This window comes from Heterodontus francisci, chromosome 3, assembly GCF_036365525.1.
Source record: "Heterodontus francisci isolate sHetFra1 chromosome 3, sHetFra1.hap1, whole genome shotgun sequence".
NCBI classification, from domain to species: Eukaryota; Metazoa; Chordata; class Chondrichthyes; order Heterodontiformes; family Heterodontidae; genus Heterodontus; species Heterodontus francisci.
The window spans coordinates 193,315,970-193,340,872 of record NC_090373.1 but is presented as its reverse complement, the minus strand read 5'-3'; the positions used below and the strand labels follow the sequence as shown (position 1 = coordinate 193,340,872).

The following is a 24,903-nucleotide window of genomic DNA, read 5'->3' as shown; positions in this document are numbered from 1 at the left end:
CCAAAGCTACTAAGTATCATCACCTCATTCCATGACAATATGAAAGGCACAATTCAGCATAGCGGTGCCTCATCAGACCCCTTTCCAATCCTGAGTGGCATGAAACATGGCTGTGTTCTCGGACTTACATAGTGATTTTCCTCCACACAAGATCAGATGGTAGGTTGTTCAACCTTGCCCGTCTTAGAGCGAAGACCAAAGTATGGAAGGTCCTCATCTGGGAACTCCTCTTTGCTGACGATGCTGCATTAACATCCCACACAGAAGAGTGTCTGCAGAGACTCATTGACAGGACTGTGCTGCCTGCAACGAATTTGGCCTAACCATCAGTCTCAAGAAAACAAACATCATGGGTTAGGACGTCAGAAATGCTCCATCCATCAATATCGGTGACCACACTCTGGATTGGTTCAAGAGTTCACCTACCTAGGCTCAACTATCACCAGTAACCTGTCTCTCGATGCAAAAATCAACAAGTGCATAGGAAAGGCGTCCGCTGTTATGTCGACTGGCAAAGAGAGTGTGGGAAAATGGCACACTGACACGGAACATGAAAGTGCAAGTGTATCAAGCCTCTGTCCTCAGTACCTTGCTCTATGGCAGCGAGGCCTGGACAACATATGTCAGCCAAGAGTGACGTCTCAATTCATTCCATCTTGGCTGCCTCCGGAGAATCCTTGGCATCAGGTGGCAGGACCGTATCTCCAACGCAGAAGTCCTCAAGGCGGCCAACATTCCCAGCATATACACCCTACTGAGCCAGCGGCGCTTGAGATGGCTTGGCCATGTGAGCTGCGTGGAAGATGGCAGGATCCCTAATGACGCATTGTACAGCGAGCTCGTCACTGGTATCAGACTCACCGGCCGCCCATGTCTCCGCTTTAAAGACGTCTGCAAACGTGACATGAAGTCCTGTGACATTGACCACAAGTCATGGGAGTCAGTTGCCGGTGATCGCCAGAGTTGGCGGACAGCCATAAAGGCAGGGCTAAAGTGTGGCAAGTCAAAGAGACTTAGCATTTGGCAGGAAAAAAGATAGAAGTGCATGGAGTTGGCTCCAACTGTGTAACAGCCCCGACAACCAATTTTATCTGCAGCGCCTGTGGAAGTGTCTTTCACTCTAGAATTGGCCTTTATAGCCACTCCAGGCGCTGCTTTACAAACCACTGACCACCTCTAGGTGCTTCCCCATTGTCTCTCGAGACAAGGAGGCCAAAGAAGATGATGCTGCCTGGCCTGCCGAGCGCTTCCAGCATTTTTTGTTTTTACACCAAGATATAATTCTGTCCCGGTTTAGGTCCAACAACCTGCCCTTATTTGTATCTTTTTCCTATGTCCACCCCATATGGAGACTGCACTTGGGGCGGCACAGTGGCGCAGTGGTTAGCACCGCAGCCTCACAGCTCCAGCGACCCGGGTTCAATTCTGGGTACTGCCTGTGTGGAGTTTGCAAGTTCTCCCTGTGTCTGCGTGGGTTTCCTCCGGGTGCTCCGGTTTCCTCCCACATGCCAAAGACTTGCAGGTTGATAGGTAAATTGGCCATTATAAATTGCCCCTAGTATAGGTAGGTGATAGGGAAATATAGGGATAGGCACGGATGTGGTAGGAATATGGAATTAGTGTAGAATTAGTATAAATGGGTGGTTGATGGTCGGCACAAACTCGGTGGGCTGAAGGGCCAGTTTCAGTGCTGTATCTCTTTTTTTTTGGGCCTCCTTATCTCGAGAGACAATGGATATGCGCCTGGAGGTGGTCAGTGGTTTGTGAAGCAGCGCCTGGAGTGGCTATAAAGGCCAATTCTAGAGTGACAGGCTCTTCCACAGGTGCTGCAGAGAAATTTGTTTGTCGGGGCTGTTGCACAGTTGGCTCTCGCCTTGCGCCTCTGTCTTTTTTCCTGCCAACTACTAAGTCTCTTCGACTCGCCACACTTTAGCCCCGTCTTTATGGCTGCCCGCCAGCTCTGGCGAACGCTGGCAACTGACTCCCACGACTTGTGATCAATGTCACAGGATTTCATGTCGCGTTTGCAGACGTCTTTCAAGCGGAGACATGGACGGCCGGTGGGTCTGATGCCAGTGGTGAGCTCGCTGTACAATGTGTCTTTGGGGATCCTGCCATCTTCCATGCGGTTCAGATGGCCAAGCCATCTCAAGCACCGCTGACTCAGTCGGGTGTATCTCGAAACTAAACTAAACCTTCCCGCCCCCGGGCCAACAGATGCACTGCAGTGCCACCACTGGCAGGAGGGTGTAAATACAGCGTGACAAGTTACAGAAAGCAGTTTGCATTATAAATTTAGATAGGAATTCATGAGTAAAAGTGGAGTGAAGGTGCAAGCGTATGTAAGGGTTTTTTTATAAATATAAATACATTTTAGTCCGAGGGTGGAGGTGAACCATGCGCTTTGAGAACGTGCGCGATGATGTCACAGAGTCCGCGTCCCGCCCCCAGGCCAGCGGAAGTGTGGAGTGTGGGAATTTGCAGTGACATCAGGCTCGGTTGTTGTAAGGAATCCATTAGCTGCAGCCGAAGCGACAGCAACAAAAACACAAGGGACAGAGTGAAAGAGACACAAACCGACGGCGTCGCTGGTAGCAGCAGCGAGGGAGAGACCCGACGAGGAGTGGGATGTACTTGTGAGGAAGAGGGGGAGGCCAGCACCGACACTAACCTGAGGGATCGCCAGCGGCGAGAGACCGAGCTCGAGAGGGAGCGAGACGGACGCGAGCGCCCGACAGCAACAGGCGCAGCCGCGGTCACTGCCACCGGCGCGAGGCAGGCAACAGGGAACAGCGTGGGAAACCCCGCGGCCGGGCGACCGTTAGGAAGTTGCTCGCGCCCGAATCGACTCGCCCACAACTACCTTCTCAGAACTACCTTCACCCTCCTTCCGCCCCCCACCTCGGAACTACCTTCTCTTCCCCCCCCCCCACCCCACCCAGAACTAACTTCTCCCCCACCCCACCCCACCCCACCCAGAACTACCTTCTCCCCCACCCCACCCCACCCAGAACTACCTTCTCCCCCACCCACCCCACCCAGAACTACCTTCACCCTCCTCTTTCCCCCCCCCCAGAACTACCTTCACCCTCTTCCCCCCCCCCCAGAACTACCTTCACCCTCTTCCCCCCCCCCCCCAGAACTACCTTCACCCTCTTCCCCCCCCCCCCCCAGAACTACCTTCACCCTCTTCCCCCCCCCCCCAGAACTACCTTCACCCTCTTTCCCCCCCCCCCCAGAACTACCTTCACCCTCTTCCCCCCCCCCCCCAGAACTAACTTCACCCTCCTCTTTCCCCCCCCCCCCAGAACTACCTTCACCCTCCTCTTTCCCCCCCCCCCAGAACTACCTTCACCCTCCTCTTTCCCCCCCCCCCCAGAACTACCTTCACCCTCCTCTTTCCCCCCCCCCCCAGAACTACCTTCACCCTCCTCTTTCCCCCCCCCCCAGAACTACCTTCACCCTCCTCTTTCCCCCCCCCCCAGAACTACCTTCACCCTCCTCTTTCCCCCCCCCCCAGAACTACCTTCACCCTCCTCTTTCCCCCCCCCCAGAACTACCTTCACCCTCCTCTTTCCCCCCCCCCCCAGAACTACCTTCACCCTCCTCTTTCACCCCCCCAGAACTACTTTCACCCCCCCAGAACTACCTTCACCCTCCTCTTTCACCCCCCCAGAACTACCTTCACCCTCCTCTTTCACCCCCCCAGAACTACCTTCACCCTCCTCTTTCACCCCCCCAGAACTACCTTCACCCTCCTCTTTCACCCCCCCAGAACTACCTTCACCCTCCTCTTCCCCCCCCAGAACTACCTTCACCCTCTTCGCCCCCCCCCCCCAGAACTACCTTCACCCTCTTCGCCCCCCCCCAGAACTACCTTCACCCTCTTCCCCCCCCCCCAGAACTACCTTCACCCTCTTCCCCCCCCCCCCAGAACTACCTTCACCCTCTTCCCCCCCCCCAGAACTACCTTCACCCTCTTCCCCCCCCCCCCCCAGAACTACCTTCACCCTCTTCCCCCCCCCCCCCCCAGAACTACCTTCACCCTCTTCCCCCCCCCCCCCCAGAACTACCTTCACCCTCTTCCCCCCCCCCCCAGAACTACCTTCACCCTCTTCCCCCCCCCCCAGAACTACCTTCACCCTCTTCCCCCCCCCCAGAACTACCTTCACCCTCTTCCCCCCCCCCCAGAAGTACCTTCACCCTCTTTCCCCCCCCCCAGAACTACCTTCACCCTCTTTCCCCCCCCCCAGAACTACCTTCACCCTCCTCTTTCACCCCCCCCAGAACTACCTTCACCCTCTTCCCCCCCCCCCCCAGAAGTACCTTCACCCTCTTTCCCCCCCCCCCAGAACTACCTTCACCCTCCTCTTTCACCCCCCCCAGAACTACCTTCACCCTCTTCCCCCCCCCCAGAAGTACCTTCACCCTCTTTCCCCCCCCCCAGAACTACCTTCACCCTCCTCTTTCACCCCCCCCAGAACTACCTTCACCCTCTTCCCCCCCCCCAGAACTACCTTCACCCTCTTCCCCCCCCCCCCCAGAACTACCTTCACCCCCCCCCAGAACTACCTTCACCCTCTTTCCCCCCCCCCAGAACTACCTTCACCCTCCTCTTTCACCCCCCCCAGAACTACCTTCACCCTCTTCCCCCCCCAGAACTACCTTCACCCTCTTCCCCCCCCAGAACTACCTTCACCCTCTTCCCCCCCCAGAACTACCTTCACCCTCTTCCCCCCCCAGAACTACCTTCACCCTCTTCCCCCCCCAGAACTACCTTCACCCTCTTCCCCCCCCAGAACTACCTTCACCCTCTTCCCCCCCCAGAACTACCTTCACCCTCTTCCCCCCCCAGAACTACCTTCACCCACCCTCCAATACAGAAACTACCTTCCCCCTCCTCCCTCCCTCCCTCCCGGAACCACCTTCATCACCCCCACCCACCCCGGAACCTTATACACTACCTCTTCCCCAGCCCCCTCACCCCGGAACCACCGTCTCCCAGGCCCACTCCATTCGCCGCCGCTGAGAGAATCCCAAACCTCCCCCCTCGGGGAGGAGGAGGCCCTGGGGCTCCACCACCCTCCCACCGGCCGACCCACAGATCGTCCGTGCAGGGGAGAAAGGAAGAAAGACATAAAGCACCGAGTCATCACGGCGGCAGCTGCGGCCGGGGACACGACGTTCACTCTGGCCTCCTCCTCTTCCTCCGACTCGGAGACCGGTGGAGTGTCTCCGCCACCGCGGAAGAAGCAGCGAGCGGCGGAGGGCGAGGGCGCGCCCGGGGCGGCGGGACTCGGAGGAGCACGACTAGGCCCCAGCAACCCTCCAGGCAACTTCAGCGGCCTCCTGCTCCTCGGCAGCGGGGGCTCCGGGCGCCAGGCTCCCGGCATCATGCAGGCCAACGGGAACCAAGGCGGCGGCGAGACTCCCTCAGCTGGAGCCCAGAACGGGGACGTGATGGGCCGGGATTTGAGTCAAGCCGAGCCCGGGGAAGAGCCCATCTCCAACACCACAAGCGGCGGCTCCGGGTTCTCACCATCCGCCCAGGCCCCAGCCTCCCATTCCAACGGGCTGCCCTCCTCCTCGTCTGCCGCCACCACTGCCCCCATGGTTCCTGGGCCTGGGGGCATGAACCCGGAGCAGACCGCGCTCAAGAAGAAGAAGCGCCTCTCTCAGAGCGACGAGGATGTCATCCGCCTGATCGGACAACACCTACACGGCCTAGGGCTGAAGTGAGTTAAATAAACTCAGATCTGGAGGTACACTGCGGGATAGTGGACGTATGAAATAAAACTCGGGGCAGCGGGTACAATCCAATGCTCCTGGATACTGAGTGAGGTGGATAAAACCTGGTAGTGGATACAGGGTAAAACCTGGCTCCATATACGTGACGTCGAACCTGAGATAATAGCACTCTGAAGTAGGAACCGTGGCTGAACTGAGTGTAATTTGAAAGGATAGGTGGTGTGTGAAACCTTAAACAGTGAGAAATTAATAAAACTCAGCAGAGTGAGCAATGTGGGTTAATTGAGTAAAACTTGGACAGTGAGTGAAATGAGTCAGAAGGTAATGAATGTATTTAGAATTAGAACATTACAGCGCAGTACAGGCCCTCGATGTTGCGCCGACCTGTGAAACCATCTGACCTACACTATTCCATTTTCATCCATTTAATATCATAAAAGAGAAATGGGGCAAACACAGAGCTTTGTGGGAGTGTTAAGAGATGACCAAAAGTTTGGTGGAGAAATTATGTTTTGAAAAAGCCTTTAAAACTACTGAGGGAGATCCAAGGAGTAACTGACGACAGTCTATAATGGGCAAAGAGGGGTCGTGAGAAAAATTGTGACTTGAGAGGAAAAGCAGGCAAGCTGGCACTGAAGAGAAAAACAGGGGCTAGAAATGACTGCGGAGAAATGTTAGGGTGGCAAGGGTATACCTTGCACCAGTGCGAAACATGTTTATATAATTGAAATAAAAACAAAGTTCTGGAAATATTCAGGTCAGGCAGCATCTGTGGCGAGAGAAGCCGAGTTAACATTTCAGGTCTATAACCTGTCATCAGAACTGGCAAAGGTTTGAAAAGAATGAGGTTTTAAGCAAATGAAATGGGGGGGGTGGGGTTTGGTGGGGAAGAGAACAAAAAGGAAGGTGTGTGATAGGGTAGGAGAGATTAAACAACAAAGCTGTCATGGGAAAAGGCAAAGAGTGTGTTCATGCTTGTGGTGAAAGACCGCATTAGTCCCGAGAGAGTGTTAATAGCAGATTTATGAGCAGCTTTGACTACATTAAAATGGGCAGATGGTTAAAAAAACTAATTAAAAAAAAATATATAAAAAAGGCCAGTCATGCTCTGAAGTTATTGAAGTCAGTGTTCAGTCTGCAAGGCTGTAGACTGCCTAATTGAAAGATCAGGCGCTGCTCCTCGAGCATGCGTTGATGTTCACTGGAACACGACAGCAGGCCAAGCACAGAAATGTGGACATGAGAGCTGGAGTGTGTGTTGAAATGACAAGCAACTGGAAGCTTGGGTGTCATGCTTTCGGACTGAGAGGCGTTCTGCAAAGCGCTCACCCAATCTGCGTTTGGTCTCCCCAATGTAGAGATGACCGCATTGTGAGCAGCGAATACAGTATACTAAATTGAAGGAAGTACAAGTAAATCGCTGCTTCACCTGGAAGGAGTATTTGGGGCCTTGGATGCTGAGGAGAGAGGAGGTAAAAGGGCAGATATTCCACCTTCTGCGATTGCATGAGAAGGTGTAGTGGGTAGGGGACAAGGTGTCGGGGTGATGGAGGAGTGGACCAGGGTGTTGCGGAGGGAACAATCCCTTCAGAATGTTGACAGTGGAGGGGAAGGGAAGATGTGTTTGGTGGTGGCATCATGCTGGAAGTGGCGGAGGATGATCCCAAGGCTGTTGGGGTGGAAAGTGAGGACAAGGGTAACCCTGTCGCGGTTCTGGGAGGGAGGGGATGGGGTGAGGGCAGAGGGGCGGGAAATAGGTCTGACACGGTTGAGGGCCCTGTTAACCTCGGTGGGGGGAATCCTCAGTTGAGGAAAAAGAAGACGTGTCCAAAATGCTGTTGTGGAAGGTTGCATCATCAGAACTGATGCGTCAGAAACAGAGAAACTGGGAGAATGGAATGGAGTCCTTTTATAGGAAGTAGAGTGTGAGGAAGTGTAGTAAAGGTTGCTGTGGGAATCAGTGGGCTTATAATGAATATCAATGGCAGCCTATCCCCAGAGATGGAGACAGAATTTTTTTCTAACCCTTGCCAGTTCTGTATAAAGGTCACAGACCTGAAATATTAACTCTGCTTCTCTCTCCATAAATACTGCCTGACCTGCTGAGTATTTCCAGCACTTTGTTTTTATTTCAGATTTCCAGCATCTGCAGTATTTTGCTTTTATTTTAGTGCTTATGTAACTGAATTTGGAAGCCCTTTCACTTTGACCTTTAAGACTGGGCCAATGGAATGACATGTTCCCTTTTTGCCCAGTGTAGCCTTAAGTTCCTAAGGACTTCATGATGGCATGTAAAGGAGTAATTTGAGTTTACTGATATCTCTTGGAACTTTTGTAATTGCTTTAGGAAGTCGGGGAGAAATTTGGGTAATTCTTGCATTTAGTCATAGATGTTTTCCTTTTTTATTAACCTCAGCCAGAAATGAAGAGTACGAGCAATTGGGGAAAGTTGTATGTGGGGTTGCACAATTTAATGAATCGAATGAGCTTTGGTGGGTTAGGGCTTTTCTCATCCTTTCTGAATGTATCCCCCATCCCCTCATCAATCTAACATTGTTTATATTAATGTAAAATTGTACATCTCTGCTCAATATAAGGGTTGAGATCTGCATTCCAGCCTCCTGTGACCATTGAACTGTCATCCATGGAATGTTACCTCTGTCCAGAATGGGTAATGTGGATAACAGTGATTTGATATCCTAAAACTTTTGTATGATTATCTTTAGGGAATGGAGAAATTTAATTTTTCTTAAAAGTATTGTGTGTGTTTTTTCACTTTCAGGTTAAGCCTGTATGCAAGTCCAAATCTTAAACTGTATGTTAGAAGGATAAATGGTGAGCTGACCAGTTCTGTGTTCTTGGGTTCTGAATGTCAGTGATGGTGTCTTGCTGTCATTTAGTGGCTCAGAACTATACATTGAAGTAACAAGATTCAGAAGTAGAAATGCTTCTGTCTGTAGCTTATTTCCAGAATTAATTACTTTAACTAATTTTTGAAGTAGATTCTGCAGTGATGTATAGTAGGAAATTGCCAAGTACTGGGAGGCCAAGTAGAGGCCCATTTAATGATTCAAAATAGAAAATCAACTTTTTTTATTCCTTCCTTATACTGTAATTATTAGCTTAATAGATATGAACTTGACGTTGGGCAAAGAACTAAGACTGAAAATTGAAGTTGTGGCTCTGTCACACTTCTATAATGCTCCTGTGAAGCGCCTTGCGATGTTTTATTATGTTAAAGGTGCTATGTATATATGTTACTTAGATCACATGTCTGGGAAACCTGGCATGCCGTTGGCTCCAAATGTTTGAAGGGGCCGGCCCTTGGGATGGGTTTTACTGTTTTGTGACTACACTGTGAAATTGGCAATGGACTTATTGACAATCTATTTATAGATGTATGAATATAGGATTTACAGCTTTAAAACCAAAGCTGTCCACACGTGCAAAGCCTTAATACTCACATCAAGCAAAGCCCGTAAGTTTGACATTATATCACAACACTTAATATAGTTGGGGAAATTTTTTAAAGGAACAGCTTCTGCATTTGGCTATAGTGATCTGGTCATAAATACTATAAATGTGGAGTCAATGCTGTGGTTGGGGTTCAAGGTTTGAATTATTTCTCCTCTTGTAGCCAAACAGTGGATCTTTTGATGCAGGAATCGGGCTGCCGCTTAGAGCATCCTTCTGCAACTAAATTCCGTAATCATGTTATGGAGGGAGAATGGGAGAAGGTAACATCCTTTCAGCTCTCTATATTTATATATGCAGATTCTTTGCATTGAATGTTTTGGACTGAACTAATTATTACTGTCTCTTGTTAATAGGCTGAAAACGATCTTAATGAATTAAAGTCTTTGGTGCATTCGCCTCATGTGATTGTGGTAAGGAACAATAAAAGCTGCAGTGTGGAGTTTTTGTTTTTCCCCCCATTTAAAAAAAAAATGCTTTGATGTAAAAGATTCTGGACATAGGATGGTAGGCCAATGATTGACTAACTGTTCAGTGGAAGAATGTGTCAAGGTTGTGATTTTTAAAAATATATATTTGCTTTTGGTGTTGGAAGTGTGGTCTAGGGACAGAAAAGGCTGGTGTTTGTGCTGGATTGGAAGTGAGGATAAACAAAGATGATCAGCTGTTTGTCTGTTCCAGCTGATTCATTTGTTTTGTAGAGCGTTTGGAGAGGTTCCTGTCTAGGAGTGGGGGATGGGTGTGCTGAGAACAGGAACTGACGTTTGAAGCATATAACCACATCTCTAGCTTAACCCTTTGAGGACTTTTTTGACGGTGAGTTGAACTAGATTATTATCTCGCAGATTCTATGAACTAGGAATTGTCTTGGCTATGTACAGTATATAGCATCAAATGTAAAGTGTGCTGTGGTAAAACGTAATAAAATGCGATTGTAGAAATAGCAAATTTTCATAGTGTTTTCAGCTGAACAGTCAAAATATCCAACAGTAAAATTGTAGTATCTATCCTTTAAAATTTAAGCTGTGCCTAAAAAAACCATTTGGGCTGTAGCTTGAAATATTGGTTATAAAGCTGCCATTGGTGGTACTCTCAGCAATTTGAGATGGATGATGAATTGCAGGTGAAAAGTGTGTTTTAGACTTGGGTATGATTTGCTAAAGCATGCTGATGTAATTGCACTGAATAAATGTCAACACTCAACAGTGCTTTTACAGGTATTGAGCTATCAAAGCTATATGCTGTGGAATGGGCAAGGATCTGTGACTGGCCACAGGGATGGTTCCCAAATTTTTGGAAAACAAAAAGCGAAGATTAGGAGTACCTGCATAGGCAAGTTGTGGGGTAATCACGCTAGACTTGAGCAGGCAATTCCTTACATGGTCGTAAAGGTCTGGGATGCAAACCCTTCCCCTGGGAAATGATACGTAGTGTTCTGAAGTTAGTGACAAGGTTAAAATTACAATGTACATTTTGAGGGCAGTGTGTGTGAAAGATGCATTATTATGTTCTGCATTATAATTAAACTATTTTGGTCCTCTGAATCCTGTTCCCTGCAGTAGTTCAGTAGCGTTCAGTAGGTGATATGAGTTCAGAGAGGATGTGGTTGTGCTTGGTTTTGTGCCCCTTTGGAGAAATAGCATTTGGGCACTAGCTGTCTATGCTTGTGGAGGAGAATTTACCACTTCGATGAGGTAGCGGAGAGGAAAATAAAGGCTCGTGCTCCTACTCCTTGTTCTGTCTTCTGTGGTCTGTTTCTCATCTCTACCCCCAAGTCTTGATGCTGTATATTGGAATTTTAACTAATGACCTCCCATGCATGTGTGTTTTCTTTTTTTAAAACAAAACTCTTCCCTTAATTTCAGTGATAGCATTGAATTGAGAGCTTGGGTTGTTCCCCACTCCCCACAACCACCCCCCCCCCCCCCCCTCCCTGCCCACATCCTCATCTTTCCTTCCCCTAAAATACTTTACCACTCAGTTATGACTCTTGCCTCTGAGTCAGGAGGTTGTGTTCAAGTACTGTTCGAGATTTGAGCGCATAAACTAAGCTGACACTTCAGTGCGAGGTTTGAAGTGCTGTCTTGCAGATGAGACATTAAACTGAGGCTCAGTCTGCCCCTCGGGTGGATGTAAAAGATTCCATGGCATTAATAGTCATTTACGGCACAGAAGGAGCATCGAGTACATGCTGGCTCTCCGTAGAGCAATTCAGTAAATCCAACTCTCCCGCTCAATTCCGTAGCCATGCAAGTTTTTCTTTCAAGTGCCCATCCAATTTCCTTTTGAAAGCCTTGTCTCAGCTTCCACCATCCTTATGGGCAGCGAGTTCCAGATCATTACTGCTTGTTGCATAAAAAAGTTCGTCCTCATAGTCCCCTGCATCTTTTGCCCAAAACCTTCATTCTGTGTCTGCTAGTCCTTGCACTATCAGTTAATAGGAACAATGTTTCCTTGTCTAACTTATCTAAGCCTGTCTTCATCTTGTACACCTCTATCAAACCTCCCCTTAATCTCCTTTGCGCCAAGGAGAACAAACCCAGCTCTTCCAACCTAACCTTGTAACTTAAATCCCTCAATCCTGAACCATTCTGGTAAATCTCCTCTGCACCCTCTCAAGAACCCTCACATCCTTCCTCAAGTGTGATGACTAGAACTGGATGCAGTACTCTAGTTGGGGCATAACCAGAGCTTTATAAATGTTCAGCATCACTTCCCTGCTTTTGTACTCCATGCCTCCATTTATGAAGCCCAAAATCCCATATGCTTTGCTAACTGCTCTCTCCTGCTACCTTCAAAGATCCATGCACACGCACCCCCAGGTCCCTCTGTTCCTGCACACTCTTCAGAACTGTGCCATTATTCTGTATTGTTGTACCCTATCCCTTCTGCCAGAATGCATTACCTCACACTTGTCTAATAAATTCCGTCTGTCACTTGTCTGCCCATTCTGCTAGCCCTATCTACGTCCTGTTGTAATGGTTCATATCCTCCACTGTTAGCCACTCGTCCAAGTTTGGTATAATCAAATGTTGAAATTCTACTCTATTCCAAGATCCAAGTCATTTATATCAAAAAAAAAAGTGGTCCTAGCACTGCCCTTCAGAGGACACCACTGTCTACCATCCTCCTGTCTGAAAAATAGCCATTTACCGCAACTCACTGTTTTCTGTCTTTGAGCCAATTTTTTATCCAGTTGGACACTGACCTTCCTATTCCATTAGCTTTAACTTTGTTAACCAGCCTTTATCTGGTACTTTATCAAACGCTTTTCTTAAAAATCCGTATAGACAACATCCACTGCATTCCCTTTATCAACCTTCTCTGTTCCTTCATCAAAAAATTCAATTAGATTAGTCAAGCATGATCTGCCTTTTCAAAGCCATGCTGGCTGTCCTGAATTAACTCAAACCTTTCCAAGTGCCTGTTCTTTTTTTTTTCCTCTCTGATTATTATTTCTAAAAACTTACCCACCACTGATAAACTAACTGGCCTGCAGTTACTAGGACTGTCCTTACACCCTTTCTTGAATAAGGGTGTCACACTTACGACTCTCCAATCCTCTGGCACCTGCCCCATATCTAGGGAAGATTATGGCAACCCCTTGTACTATCTCCACCCCCCATTTCCTGTAAACCTGGGAAGCAAACCATCTGGACCAGGTGACTTTATTTACCTTAAGCATAGCCAGCCTTTCCAATACCACCACCCGCAATTTTCGCCCATCCATTGCCTTTACTCTCTCCGCTTCTACCGATACTGTGTCAGGAACCTCTGTTTTCGCCAGCACCAATACAAAGTACTCATTGAGTATTCTAGCCTTGCCCTGCAGCTCTAAGCATACCACACTCTTTGTCCCCAGTAAGACCCACTCCACCTCTTGCTACCTGCTTACTAGTTACATGCTATGAGAAGATTTTTGGTTTCCCTTTTATGTTGACTTCCATTCAATTCTCATATTCTCACTTTGCCAGTCTTCCTTTTCATCTTCACCTCCCCTCTCAACTTATTGTATTTGGTCTGTTTCTCAATTGAATTATTCACCTGACATGCATTGTACCCCCTTTCTTTGGTTCCATCGTAATCTCTGTCTCCCTTGTCATCCGAGGAGCCCTGTTTTAGGTTCCCTACCTTTTGTCCTTGTTGGAATGTACCTAGCTGGACCTGAAGCATCTCCTCCTTAAAGATAATCAATTGTTCCGTTGTAGCTTTCCTGTCAGTATTTGGTTCCATTTTACCCTGGCTAGATACCTTCTCAGAGCATTGAAATTAGCCCACTTCCAATCTTGTAGTTCTACCTTATTTCATGCTAAGGTTACAACAGGATATAGATCAATGGGGAAAGTGGGCAAGGGAGTGGCAAATGGAATTTAATGCAGGCAAGTGTGAAGTGATGCATTTTGGAAAGTTAAACCAGGGCAGGACATATACAATGAATGACGGGGCCCTGGGGAGTGTTGTTGAGCAGAGAGACCTTGGGGTGCAAGTACATAGTTCCCTGAAAGTGGCAACACAGGTAGACAGGGTGGTGAAGAAGGCGTATGACATGCTTGCCTTCATTGGCCGAGGCATTGAGTACAAGAGTTGGGATGCCATGTTACAGTTGTACATAACATTGGTTAGGCCGCATTTGGAATACTGTGTGCAGTTCTGGTCGCCACACTACAGGAAAGATGTGATTAAGCTAGAGAGGGTGCAGTAAAGATTCACAAGGATGTTGCCTGGTTTGGAGGGCTTGAGTTATAAAGAGAGATTGGATAGTCTGAGTCTGTTTTCTCTGGAGCGAAGGAGGCTGAGAGGGGACATGATTGGGGTATATAAAATTATGAGAGGCATAGGTAGGGTGGATAGCCAGAGTCTGTTTCCCATGGTAGGGGTGACTAAAACTAGATGGCTTAGATTTAAGGTGAGAGGAAGGAGGTTTGAAGAGGATCACAGGGGTAAATTTTTCACACAAAGAATAGTGGGTATCTGGAATGAGCTGTCAGAGGAGGTGGTGGAGGCAGGAACAGTAGTGACATTTAAGAGGCATCTGGACAGGTACTTGAATGAGCAAGGCATAGAGGGATATGGAATTAATGCAGGCAGGTGGGATTAGTATAGATAGGCATTATGGTCAGCATGGACACGGTGGGCCGAAGGGCCTGTTTCTATGATGTACAACTCTATGACTCTAAGTGACATGTGCTGTGGATAAAGAGGTGGATGTACTGTACTTAAATTTCCAGAAGGCATTTGTTAAGGTGCCACATCAAAGGTTATTGCGGAAAATAAAAGTTGATGGTTTAGGGGATAATATATTGGCATGGGTAGAAGATTGGCTAGCTAACAGGAAACTAGAGAATAGGCATAAATGGGTGATTTTCTGATTGGCAAGATGTAACAAGTGTGCCACAGGGATCGGTGCTGGGGCCTCCACCTTTTACAATTTATATAAATGACTTGGATGAAGGGACTGAAGGTATGGTTGCTAAATTTGCTGATGTCAAAGATAGGTAGGAAAATAAGTTGTGAAGAGGCCATGAGGCTACAAAGGGATATAGATAGGTTAAGTGAGTGGGCAAAGTTCTGGCAAATGGAGAATAATGTGGGAATATGTGAAATTGTCCATTTTGGTAGGAAGAATAAAAAAGCATATTATCCAGATGGTGAGAGATTGCAGAGCTCTGAGATGCAAAGGGATCTGGTGTCCTAGTCCATGCAAAAGGTTGGCCTGCAGGTGCAGCAAGTAATTAGGAAAGCTAATAGAATGTTATTGTTTATTGCGAGTGGAATTGAATACATAAGTGGGGAGGTTGAGCTACAATTATGCAGGGCCTTGGTGAGACCACATTTGGAGTACTGTGTACAGTATTGGTCTCCTTTTTTAAGGAAGGATGTAAATGAGTTGGAAGTAGTTCAGGAAAAGTTTACTAATACATGGAATGGGCAGGTTGTCTTATGAGGAAAGTTTGGACAGGCTAGGCTTATATCTGCTGAAGTTTAGAGCAAAAGGCGACTTGATTAAAACATGTAAGATCCTGAGGGGTCCTGACAGAGTGGATGTGGAAAGGATGTTTCCTCTTGTGGGAGAATCTAGAACTGGGGGTTACTGTTTAAAAATAAGTTGCCCATTTAAGACATATGAGGAGAAATTTTTTCTCTGAGGGGTGAGAGTCTCTGGAACTCTCTTCCTCAAAAGTCAGTGTAAGCAGAGTCTTTGGATATTTTTAAGGTGGGGTAGATTCTTGATAAGCAAGGGGTTAAAGGTTATTGGGGGTATGCAGGAATATGGAGTTGAGGTGACAGTCAGATCAGCCATGATATTGAATGGCGGAGTAGGTTCGAGGGGCCGAGTGGCCTACTCCTGCTGCTAATTCGTATGTTCGTACATGTCTCCTATCCAAAGACACTTTACAAGATATTGGAGGTAACTGAACAGTAATTGGGAGGGAAGTTATAGAAGGTGACCAAAGGCACAGTTAAAAGGAGCCTTGGAAGGTCAGGAGTAAAATGGCAGGATGGCGAAGTTCGAGTGCAGAAGCATGTTGGCTGATGACTACTTATTGCTGAAGGTGGGTGTGGGTGGGGAAGGGAAATGTACAGGCCAGAGTTAGAGGAGTGATGTAGTTTTGTGAAAGAGTGCAGACAGAGGTAGAGTGAAGGCTTAGAGGAGTATTGAATTGATAGAATTTTAAAGTAATTGGAAACTGATTTATTTCTTGAGATTTCCTCTGGGATAATTTTGACTTATTGTAAAATGATGGATGCTTGGAGGTATTTGGGAATGCAAATGAATCTGAAAACTGTTTATAATGTATAATTTTCATGCTATATATTATGAATCTAGCCACTGGCTCACCACTTCCATGGGAAAATGGATGGCATCATTAACTGACCTCGCTAATGTTTGAATTTGGTGATAGGGCCTGGAAGTCTTTGAGCAACAGAAGTTTAAAAAGCTGCTACTACAACACTCATTTACTGTGACTTAAGTGCTCCTCACCTTTCTGCCCCACTTTCAGTTTTTTTTTTAGTGCCTAAAGTGTTCAGTGTGAGATGTTAATGCAGCATTGTCAGCAAAGAGGAGATCCCTGATGAGGACTTTCCGTACTTTGGTCTTCGCTCTTAGACGGGCAAGGTTGAACAACCTGCCACCTGATCTTGTGTGGAGGAAAATTCCTTCTTCTGAAGACTTGAACGCATGAGAGAGCAGCAGGGAGAAGAAGATCCCAAACAGTGTAGGTGCGAGAACACAGCCTTGTGTCACACCACTCATGATGGGAAAGGGGTCTGATGAGACGCCGCTATGCTGAATTGTGCCTTTCATATTGTCATGGAATGAGGTGATGATACTTAGTAGCTTTGGTGGGCATCCAATCTTTTCTAGTAGTCTGAGGAGACCACGTCTGCTGACAAGGTCAAAGGCTTTGGTGAGATCAATGAAAGCAACGTAGAGGGGCATCTGTTGCTCATGGCATTTCTCCTGTTGCTGTCAAAGGGAGAACAGCATGTCAATGGTGGATCTCTGCTTGAAAGCCACACTGTGTCTCAGGGTAGACACGCTCAGCCAGCTTCTGGAGCCTGTTTAAAGCGACTCGAGCGAAGATGTTCCCCACTATGCTGAGCAGGGAGATTCCACGGTAGTTGTTGCAGTCACCGCGGTCACCCTTTTTCTTATAGAGGGTGATGATATTGGCATCGCGCATCTCCTGTGGTACTGCTCCCTCGTCCCAGCACAGGCAAAGCAGTTCGTACAGTGCTGAAAGTATAGCAGGCTTGGCACTCTTGATGATTTCATGGTTAATGCCGTCCTTCCCAGGGGCTTTTCTGCTGACTAGAGAATCAATGGCATCACTGAGTTCCAATTTTGTTGGCTGTATGTCCAGCTCATCCATGACTGGCATCTCACACTGAAGAGTGTCTGCAGAGACAGGTTTGCGGCTGCCTGCAATGAATTTGGCCGAACCATCAGCCTCAAGAAAACGAACATCATGGGGCAGGACGTCAGAAATGCTCCATCCATCAATATTGGCGACCACGCTCTGGAAGTGGTTCAAGAGTTCACCTACCTAGGCTCAACTATCACCAGTAACCTGTCTCTAGATGCAGAAATCAACAAGCGCATGGGAAAGGCTTCCACTGCTATGTCCAGACTGGCCAAGAGAGTGTGGGAAAATGGCGTACTGACACAGAACACAAAAGTCCCAAGTGTATCAAGCCTGTGTCCTCAGTACCTTGCTCTACGGCCGCGAGGCCTGGACAACGTACGTCAGCCAAGAGCGACATCTCAATTCATTCCATCTTCGCTGCCTCCGGAGAATCCTTGGCATCAGGTGGCAGGACCGTATCTCCAACACTCAAGTCCTTGAGGCAGCCAACATCCCCAGCATATACACCCTACTAAGCCAGCGGCGCCTGAGATGGCTTGGTCATGTGAGCCGCATGGAAGATGGCAGGATCCCCAAGGACACATTGTACAGCGAGCTCGTCACTGGTATCAGACCCACCGGCCGTCCTTGTCTCCGCTTTAAAGACGTCTGCAAATGCAACATGAAGTCTTGTGACATTGATCACAAGTCGTGGGAGTCGGTTGCCAGCGATCGCCAGAGCTGGCGGACAACCATAAAGGCGGGGCTAAAGTGTGGCGAGTCGAAGAAACTTAGCAGTTGGCAGGAAAAAAGATAGAAGCGCAAGGAGAGAGCCAACTGCGTAACAGCCCTGTCAACCAATTTTATCTGCAGCACCTGTGGAAGAGTCTGCCACTCAAGAATTGGCCTTTATCGCCACTCCAGGCGCTGCTTCACAAACCACTGACCACCTCCAGGCGCTTACCCATTGTCTTTCGAGACAAGGAGGCTAAAGAAAAAAATGTGTTCAGTCTCTTGGATCCTGTGTCCTGTTGGTGCAGTTTGAAAGTCTTGTATTGTTGACTGCTGGGACTTTAATGTTTCTTTCCAGTAAGGAAATTTGATTAATGTCCTAATCTTGCAAATTAATTCAAAGAAAATTGAGAACTATCTACTTCACAAATTATTCAATATTGAAACTTTTTGTATTCTGTAACAACGTCTATTTTAGATTTGACAAGTAAGGACATGAAGTACAAGAATTAAGTAATAATTCCTTTATATAAAGCATTAGTTAAGCCACCAAGTTTTGTTTGGAAATGATGGGGTTGACATTAAAGCCATAGACCAATGCATGCAGTGTGGATTCATCAGGTGATTTAAGGAATGGAAAATTCTGGGGAGAGATGAGATCTGGGGACAATTTCCATTGGAGTAGAAATATCGACTGCAGATTTAATAAAGGCTTCAAAATTAAGAATTTTAGGAGGAATGGGAAAAGACCATTTTGTCTGATAAGGGTGTGGGTGACGAGGGGTCATTCCTTAACGGAAAGAACTGTCGTATAATGTTTTTCACTTCTACATGGCATCCAAAGCACTATACCGCCAATTCATTACTTTTGAAGTGACATTGCTTTTGTTTTTTAAGGAAACACGGCAGTCCGTTTGTATACTGCAAGGTTCCACACCTGGTAATGAGATGAATGACCAGTTAATTTTCAGCTGAGTGTTTCCAGCATTTTTCAAGCTTTTTGTGTTTTGTGTAATCTCCTCTTGGTGTTTGAGGGATATATATTTGCCAGGATACCTGGTCTGCTTTGAATAATGTTATGGTATCTTTTATATCTGCCTGTGAGGACAGATGGAGCCTCAGCATAACATCTTATCTAAAAGTCAGCACCTCCAATACTATAGTGCTCCCTTAGTACTGCATTGTAGTTGTCAAGTCCTGTGTTACAATAGGATTAATGAGATGGTGCTGCTATTGATACCTTTTTATATTAATTTCTTGATATTAATTTTACCGTTCCTGGCCAGCCTCCCATTTTCGACCTTCCATAAACTTAATGTCATCCAAAACTCTGTTGCCCATGTCCTAACTCGCACCAAGTTCTGTTCACCCATCATCCCTGACTGACATTTGTCAGATTTTAGTCACTTAAGTTTCTCCATACTTTTTCTCTGCTGATATTAATTCCCTCATTCTTTTTCAGCCCCTAGGCCACTGTCTATTTTTGGTATGAAACTTGTGTCTTCTACTGTGAAGACAGTCACAAAATATTTATTCAGTGCCTCTGCCATTTCCTCATTCCCCATGATAATTTCTTTTGTCTCTGCTTCTAAGGGACCAATGTTTACTTTAGCTACTTTCTTAGCTTTTATAGTTATATAAAAAGGAACAATCTGTTTTTATGTTGCTGGCTAGTTTACTCTCCTATTTTTTCCTTTATCATTAGCTTATCGGTGACTCTTCTGGTTTCTAAAACATTCTCGATCCTCAGACTTGCTCTTTATTTTGTAACATTGTCAGCCTTTTCTTTCAATCATGGGTGGGTCTGTCTTATTGAGTTTTTGTTTTTCAATGGAATGTATTTTTGTTGAACATTTTGAATTGTTTCTTTAAAAGTTTCCTACTGTTCATTTACTGCCATACCTTTTAGTCTCTTTACCCAATTTACCTGAGCCAGTTCTCCCCTCATATCTATGCAATTGGCTTTGTTTAAGTTGGATTCTTGTTTGTGATTGGGGTATGTCACTTTCAAACTTGACATGGAATTCAATGGTATTCTCACTATTTCCCAATGGATCTTTCACTATGACATTACTAATTAACCTTGCTTCATTGCACAATACTCGATCTAAGAAAGCTTTATCCCTAGTCAGTTCCACAATGTGTTCCAAGAAACTGTGCCAAAAACATCCTGCAAACTCATCTTCTAGATCATTCTTGCCAATTTCATTGTCCCAGTCTATGAAAATTAAATTCTCCTACAATTATTGGTCCAAGCTCCAGTAATTTGTTGTTTAATGCTCTGTCTCACTGAATAGGACCATAGAAGCATAAAAAAATTTACAACACAGAACGAGATCATTCAGCCCGTTGTGCCTATGCTGGTCGGAAAAATAGTAGCCGCCCAATCTACTCCCCACCTTCTGGCACCTGGTCCATAGCCTTGACGGGTACAACACTTCAGGTGCATGTCCAGGTACCTTTTAAAAGAATTGAGCGTTTCTGCCTCCACCACCTTTCCTGGCAGTGAATTCCAGACACCCATCACCCTCTGGGTGAAAAAGTTTTTCCTCATGTCCGCTCTAATCCTTAAATCTGTGCCCCCGGTACTTTACCACTCTGCTAGGGGAAACAGGTCCTTCCTGTCTGCTTTATCTAGGCCGCTCATAATTTTGTACACCTCTATTAAGTCACCCTCAGCTTCCTCTGTTCTAAGAAAAACAACCCTAGCCAATCCAATCTTTCCTCATAGCTGCAACATTCGAGCCCTGGCAACATTCTTGTAAATCTCATCTGTACTCTCTCCAGAGCAATTATATCCTTTGTGTAATGTGGTGACCAGCACTGCATGCAATACTCCAGCTGTGGCCTAACCAGCGTTTTATACAGTTCCAGCATTACATCCCTGCTTTTGAATTCTATACCTCGGCCAATAAAGGAAAGCATTCCATATGCCTTCTTCACCACTCTATCTACCTGTCCTGCCACCTTCAGGGACCTGTGGACATGCACTCCAAGGTGTCTCACTACTTCTACCCCTCTCAATATCCTCCTGTTAATTGTGTATTCCCTCCCTTTATTTGCCCTCCCCAAATGCATTACCTCACACTTTTCTGGATTGAATTCCATTTGCCACTTTTCCACCCACTCAATCAAACCATTGATATCTTTCTCGAGTCTACAGCTTTCCTCTTCACTATGAACCACACGGCCAATTTTTGTGTCATCAGCAAATTTCCCAGTCATGCCCCCCACATTTAAGTCCAAATCATTAATTTATACCACAAACAGCAAGGGACCCAACACTGAGCCCTGTGGGACGCCACTGGAAACAGCTTTCCATTCACAAAAACATCTGTTGACTACTACCCTTTGTTTCCTGTCACTGAGCCAATTTTGGATCCAATCTGCCGCATTCCCCTGTATGCCATGGACTTTCATTTTTCTGACCAGTCTGCCATGCAGGACCTTGTCAAATGCCTTACTAAAATCCATGCAGACCACATCCACTGCACTATCCTCATCAATCCTCCTTGTAACTTCCTCAAAAAACTCAATTAAGTTAGTAAGACATGACCTATCCTTAACAAATCCATGCTATCCCTGATTAATCCGTGCCTTTCGAAGTGGCAGTTTTTCCTGTCTCTCAGAATAGATTCTATCATATAACTACTGTTAAGGAGCCTATAAACTACTCTCTCCAGTGTTTTTTGATTCTTGCTATTCCTATTTTCCATCCATACTAATTCTACATTGTGATCTTTTGAGGCCAGATCCTTTCTCACTAATGTCCTTATGGCATTCTTTACTATCAGGGTTACCCCTCCTCCTTTGTCGTTCTGTCTATCTTTCTGAAATATTGTGTACCCTGGAATATTTATTTCCCAACCTTGATCACATGACTTGGGTGCCAGTGCTGCCACTGAGCCAAGGTTGATCTCTAATTCCTTAAAATGAGGATAGAGGTTAGGAAAAATTTCTTTACATAATGGATTGTTGAAATATAGAATGCTGTCAGGAAATAGTTGAGGCGAAGATCAGAGTGCATCTTTTAAGGGAAAAAACTGGATAAATATTTGAAGCAGGCTAAGATAGAATGTGGATACAAGATTATGGTTCTGAATTGTTCTAAAAGAGGCAGCACAGATGTGATGGGCTGAATGACTTCCTTCTGTGATTTTTAGATTTAACTTTCTGAGAAGTAAACCGTATATGTTAAAGTTTTTTCCATGGTTATATTTATAATTTTAAACATTCTCCCTGAAAAGCTACATTTTTTGAAATAAATTGTGGAACTGTTCCTAGTCACCATATCCCTTGCATGTTTGATGTTTTGGGGATGTTTGTGTTGAACCCTGCAATGGATATGGTTTTGTTTAATGCCATTTCAGCCACAATGCACCTTGTGGCATTTGGCAGTGCTTTCTTGCACATGTTTTCTTTCACTAGGTAACTTACTAATTCATTTATAAAAGCAAAATGTATAACAAATAATTATAAAGTTGCATTTGCAGTTTTACTTTCCCCTTTGGTGTATGTTTTGCACTTGTGACTTTGTAAAAAAGAAGACTTGCCACACCTCTGAAGAAATGTTTATCAATTTGTCTGGATGATCTAACGATGGAGGGGAACCTTGTATGGCCTGTCTTCAGATATTAACTTGACTGCACAAAGAAGAATATTAAGAATCATGTGATCAGCCAGAAACCAAATTAAGAGCAGAAAGAGAAGCAGGGCTGGCATGACAAGCAAGGTGACACTGCAAAATGGCTTTGATACAAGCAGCAGCTGCCAAGAATGAAATGGTTCCAGATACATTGAGGGGATGGTATTCTGCAAATGCTGCTGTGGAGAAACCTGATCATCATTTTCTGAGGGATTGAATGGGAAAGTATATGAAAGGGGTTGGAACACTGCCAAAAGTAGGCACCCTGTTGCAGATCTATTTACCAAGCTGTAAGAACAGATGGGTGTGAACTTTGCAAACCTACAAAAGGAAGGGCCTTGGCAGTTGTGTAAAATGAATGTACAGCATAAGGCCATGTTTGATCATTGCTCATGTAATTTTTGGTCTCTGAACAAGGCAGAGATGAAATTGTGAGATGCTGTCCTGCAGGTGTACCAAATTAGTGTCAAGTTCAAGAATGTGATTGTCTTTGTAACTAGAGGTGGAGGTATGTCATGTGAAATGAGGCAATATTTTTGATGGAGCGAATAAATTCAGGTCAAATAGAATGCTAAGATTGTGAGCAATCCAGTTCAGCCTGAGACAGTGGACAAAGAAAGGGGAGTTTGCGACAGTGACTTAGACCATCACAATGTTTAGCAACAGGAATAGGCTGTTTAGACCCTTGAGCCTGTTCTGCCATTCAACGAGATCATGGCTGATCTGCTACATGACCCATACTATTTATCTATCCCTGCTGTGACACTCCCTCTTATTCCATGCACCTCATTTTTTTTTTAAGCAAGTCTCTTGTAAAATACTTTACCTTTTGCCAATTTATTTTCACTACATCTATTGTACTCCCTTTATCTATCCAATCAGTCACTTCTTCAAAAAGCTCCATTAAGTTTATCAAATACAGTTTGCCTTTGGCAAATCTGTCCTAGATTAACCCATAATTTCCAAATGCTTAATAATTATATCTCAAATTATAGATCAGACACATAGGAACCCTCCTATATTGCCTCCGTTTAAAGACACTCCACCAAAGCATCTAGAAATGAGCTGAAGGCTGTTTTTTGGAACAAGCAGTCTGACAGTACATGTACAATGGAAGGATGAAATAAGGTGATGGTAGATCAGGCGGGCATCTAAAAGTTGATGCAGGTCTTGGATGTGTTAACCTTGAGCAGCAAGTAGTTGAAGAGGAGGCCTAAGGATGGAATGTTTTTGAGCCTCATGATGGTGCAGGATTGGAGGCGAAGCCATTGTTGGAGTTACTGACTGTTCTGGCATTGTTGAGGATATTCGTGGAGCCTACCTCCTTCCATTAGTTCACTAATTGTCCTCCACCATTCATGACTGGATATGTCAAGATTGCAGAGCTTCAATCAGTATCACCTAATCCTTGTCCCATCAGCTAATGGAGATAGCTTTTCTTTGCCTACCCTATCCAAACCTGTAATAATCTTGGAAGGATTAATTAATGACCTCGTATAAAGGCACTTCTTTGTAGCGGCGACTGCAATATGATTGAATTTTACATCCAGTTTGAAAGAGAGAAGAGTGGGTCTAGGACTAGTTTTTTAAACTTAAATAACGGCAACTATGTGGGCATGAGAGCTGAGCTAGCTGAAGTGAACTGTTACTAGGCTAGGAGATAGATCAATAGAGAAGCAGTGGCAGACATTTAAGGGGATATTTCAGAATACTCGAAGTATATTCCTACTATAAAGAAAAATTCTAAGAGGAGGATCTGCAATCCATGGTTAACTAAAGAAATTAAGGAAAAATCATATAATTGTGCAAAGACGAGTGAGTAGCAGGTCAGATGATTGGTCAGAATATAAAGAGCAGCAGAGAATGACAAAAAGGTTAATCAGGAGAAAGAAATTAGAGTATGAGAGGAAGCTGGATAGAAATGTAAAAACAGATAGCAAGAGTTTTTACAGGTATTTAAAGAAGAAAAGAGTAAGTAAAGTGCGTGGTCCTCTAGAGTGTGTTGGATCCCATTGATTACAAGGAGAGACAACGTCCGACCGTAACTTTTAGAAACTTTATTGCAGTATATGGTTGTTACATTGCAAGGTTACAAAAGAAACAAGAACGTGCAAAAAAACGTAACAAGAGGGAGAGAGAACTCACTACAGCAAGCCTTTCTTATAGTTATTCAAACAAAACTCGTAACACCCCCCCCTCCCCCTTTGTTTCTGAGTGGTTCACAAACCTCCACAATTTCGTGTTGTCAGAGCCTGTTTGGTATACTCGTTAGACTGACCATCAACAATGGGCGGCTAATAAGCTATCTGCAGTTGTCCTGTTAGCTTCTGCTTGTTATTGTTACAAGTTGACTCCACAGCTTCACAGTTAGTTGATTAGCTTACTTTTAATCTGTTCCCACAGTCCCCCCCCTTTGATTCTTCAAACTCCTTTAAGAATCAATCCATCAATCCA

At 45.6% G+C, this 24,903-nt stretch overlaps 1 protein-coding gene across 6 annotated transcripts in view; it reads left to right on the top strand.

The window, feature by feature from the left end:
• Window positions 1-4,884: 4,884 nt before the first annotated feature.
• LOC137365567 (WD repeat-containing protein 26) overlaps window positions 4,885-24,903 on the top strand; it is a 156,958-nt gene continuing 136,939 nt past the window's right edge. For 3 of the 6 annotated variants that reach the window (XM_068027946.1, XM_068027962.1, XM_068027975.1), the window contains exons 1-3: window positions 5,313-5,735; window positions 9,386-9,485; window positions 9,579-9,635. In XM_068027946.1, the coding sequence (XP_067884047.1) occupies window positions 5,395-5,735; window positions 9,386-9,485; window positions 9,579-9,635 (498 nt within the window). In that variant the 5' untranslated portion in view covers window positions 5,313-5,394. Of the gene's footprint in view, window positions 5,736-9,167; window positions 9,227-9,385; window positions 9,486-9,578; window positions 9,636-24,903 lie in introns of those variants that run through there. The other 3 variants (XM_068027980.1, XM_068027953.1, XM_068027971.1) reach the window with 2 other exon arrangements.